Genomic DNA, 2,401 nt, shown 5'->3' with positions numbered 1-2,401 from the left:
ATATTTTGTGCTAATTCTTGAAGTTATGTACAAAACGCCTTTCACATATTGGCTATTTCTCCTAAGAGATGATGCTTGGTCAGAAAACTGGCATTGCACAGAGTCTTCTTGTGGTAGCATGTTATGCTGATATAGAAAGTTCTAACAGGTAGGAAGTTTTTTGTTGAGCTCAGTGTGGTAAACTCTATTTTAAAAATGAATACATTTTGAATTAGACAGTGCACAGAAGTCGGAATGGATAAGATCTTGCTTTGGAGTATCCTGTTGGCTTTCGCTGGAAGTCAAGACTCCAGACCCCTGGCTCAAGAAAATACCGAATTTGCAGTGGGTCTTTATCAAGCGGTTTCCTTATCTCATAAGAACAATGTTGTTTTTTCTCCCCTTGGAATAACTTTGATTCTTGGAATGATTCAACTGGGAGCAAAAGGAAAAGCCCAACAGCAGCTAAGAGAAACTTTAAGACTACAGGAAACTTCTGCGGGTGAGAGTTTCACACATGCTTATTTATATGGGATAAAGTATAGCCAAGTTGATTTTTAAAATACTAAGGAGAAGCTCAAGGTCATAGAACCTTAATAAGTGAAAAATGTTATGGAAAGTATAAAAGTATAATAAAATGAAGACTTGTACACGTAAGTAGTTTTCATTCATTTATCGTTGTCTCATAAAGGTGTTAAAAAAAGTAATTTATTAAGCAACTGACATCTATACAGATATAAAGTTTTGTATATGTCTGTATATTTTCTTCTGGTCTGTTTGCTTAGGCAGTTTTAAATAATTGAGATTATATACATACATATAAATTTTTTCACTATCATTTACTACGCTGTGATCACTTTCCCATATCATGCAACTGATCCAGCAAAAGGTGAAAGATTTCTACTATTTGAAGAGAAACCAGAGTATCATGCAACTGATCCAAAATAGGATTTTTAATTATTATATTTTATTGACTTTTACAGAAATACCATTACTTGCTTAACCTTTCTTCAATAAGTTGTTTCTAAAACAACTTATTAAACTGATTATAAGCCATTATGAAAATAATGCACTCTCAGCCACAATGAGATCCCCCCAAAACATTAACTTATGCATGTTAAGAGTTTATTTGTTAATAGTTTTAAAAGAAAATTGGGGGAAAAAGAATATAAATAATTCATCAAAGATCTTTGTGCTTGTGGGTGGTGGTGGTTTTGGAGTCTCTCAAAGGATATGCCCTTTTTGAGGACATCTCCTTTGAAGGAGTTGATGCTTGCTTCCCTGGTGGTCCCATGCTCCAAATTTCCATCACGGTTTTACTGCTAAACTTTTACATTACTGTCAGGTAATGTGGCCTAAACCTCAAAGTAGACCATTGGATTTTTGATCTGAGAATTTAGTTGCTATAAATATTTTCAGTATATTTTTTTCTTAGCACAGAGCAGCTCTATGGAGAAGTTTGTCTCTCTTAAAATTCAATTTACAAGGTTTTATTTACTTCATTTTAAAAGAGATAATTTTGTACAGAAAGGAAGTGAGTGATAGCAAAGTTAATTACAGGAGCTTTCCTTTGTAAATGATACGTAATGAAGCCAACGTATTTCAGATTTGATCTTGATTAATTTCAGCAAATCCCACACCATCACTCCTAGAAACACTTAAACCTGCTTTGAAAAGTGATAGAACATTGACAAAGATGCGTAGATTAGAGCATTCAAAAACTAAATTACTTTAAATGGACACATCTTACAGAGAATCACAGGAGTTTACCAACCGAGGACCGCAAACGTCATGGTGGTGGTTGTAACCGGACATTTCTAGTATATCAGTCACTGTTCATACGCTTGATGCATGTCCTCTCATTGAACGTTCATAATTACTTTGTGAGGTCAACATAACCCTGCTATGCATATGAGGAAAATGAGACCAAGAAAGATTAAGTCATTTGCCCAGCACACCTTCCAAAAATGATTCAGTGAGGCTTAAAGACATAAGAGCAAACGTGAAAATCTTTGACATTTGAATACGTAAAACAAAGTCTGCCAAACTAGTGTTCTGTGATGCCTGGGGAAGGGAGAGAGAGAGCCAGCAGATTAAAGCGCTAAAGGAAAAGAAAGTCAGGAAGGGAGAAAACATAAGAAAAATAAAATCTAGAAATTTAAAAAAGGGAAGTGAAGAAAGAAAGGAAAAGGAGAGACGGAGTTAAGAAGGGGAGGCCGGGCTCGGTGGCTCAGCTGTCATTCCAGCACTTTGGGAGGCCGAGGCGAGTGGACTGCCTGATCCCGCGGGTTTCAGAGCCACCCGGGCAACTTGGAGAGACCTCGTCTCTACAGTAAATAAAAAACTAGCCGGGCATGGTGGCGCATGCCTGTAGTTCCGGCTACTTGGGAGGCTGAGGCGGAAGGATCGCCGGAGCCCAGCA

At 37.2% G+C, this 2,401-nt stretch overlaps 1 protein-coding gene across 1 annotated transcript in view; it reads left to right on the top strand.

The window, feature by feature from the left end:
* The first annotated feature begins 230 nt into the window (after positions 1 to 230).
* Positions 231 to 2,401, top strand: part of SERPINI2 (serpin family I member 2) — a 32,765-nt gene continuing 30,594 nt past the window's right edge. The window contains exon 1 of the mRNA XM_008061288.1: positions 231 to 481. Within this exon, the coding sequence (XP_008059479.1) occupies positions 235 to 481 (247 nt within the window). The 5' untranslated portion in view covers positions 231 to 234. The remainder of the gene's footprint in view (positions 482 to 2,401) is intronic.

The sequence above is a fragment of the Carlito syrichta genome, unplaced genomic scaffold (assembly GCF_000164805.1).
Source record: "Carlito syrichta isolate Samal-C Ts95f unplaced genomic scaffold, Tarsius_syrichta-2.0.1 Scaffold305193, whole genome shotgun sequence".
Taxonomy (NCBI): domain Eukaryota; kingdom Metazoa; phylum Chordata; class Mammalia; order Primates; family Tarsiidae; genus Carlito; species Carlito syrichta.
The sequence above is the reverse complement of the archived record's forward strand: the minus strand, read 5'-3'. Positions and strand labels throughout refer to the sequence as shown.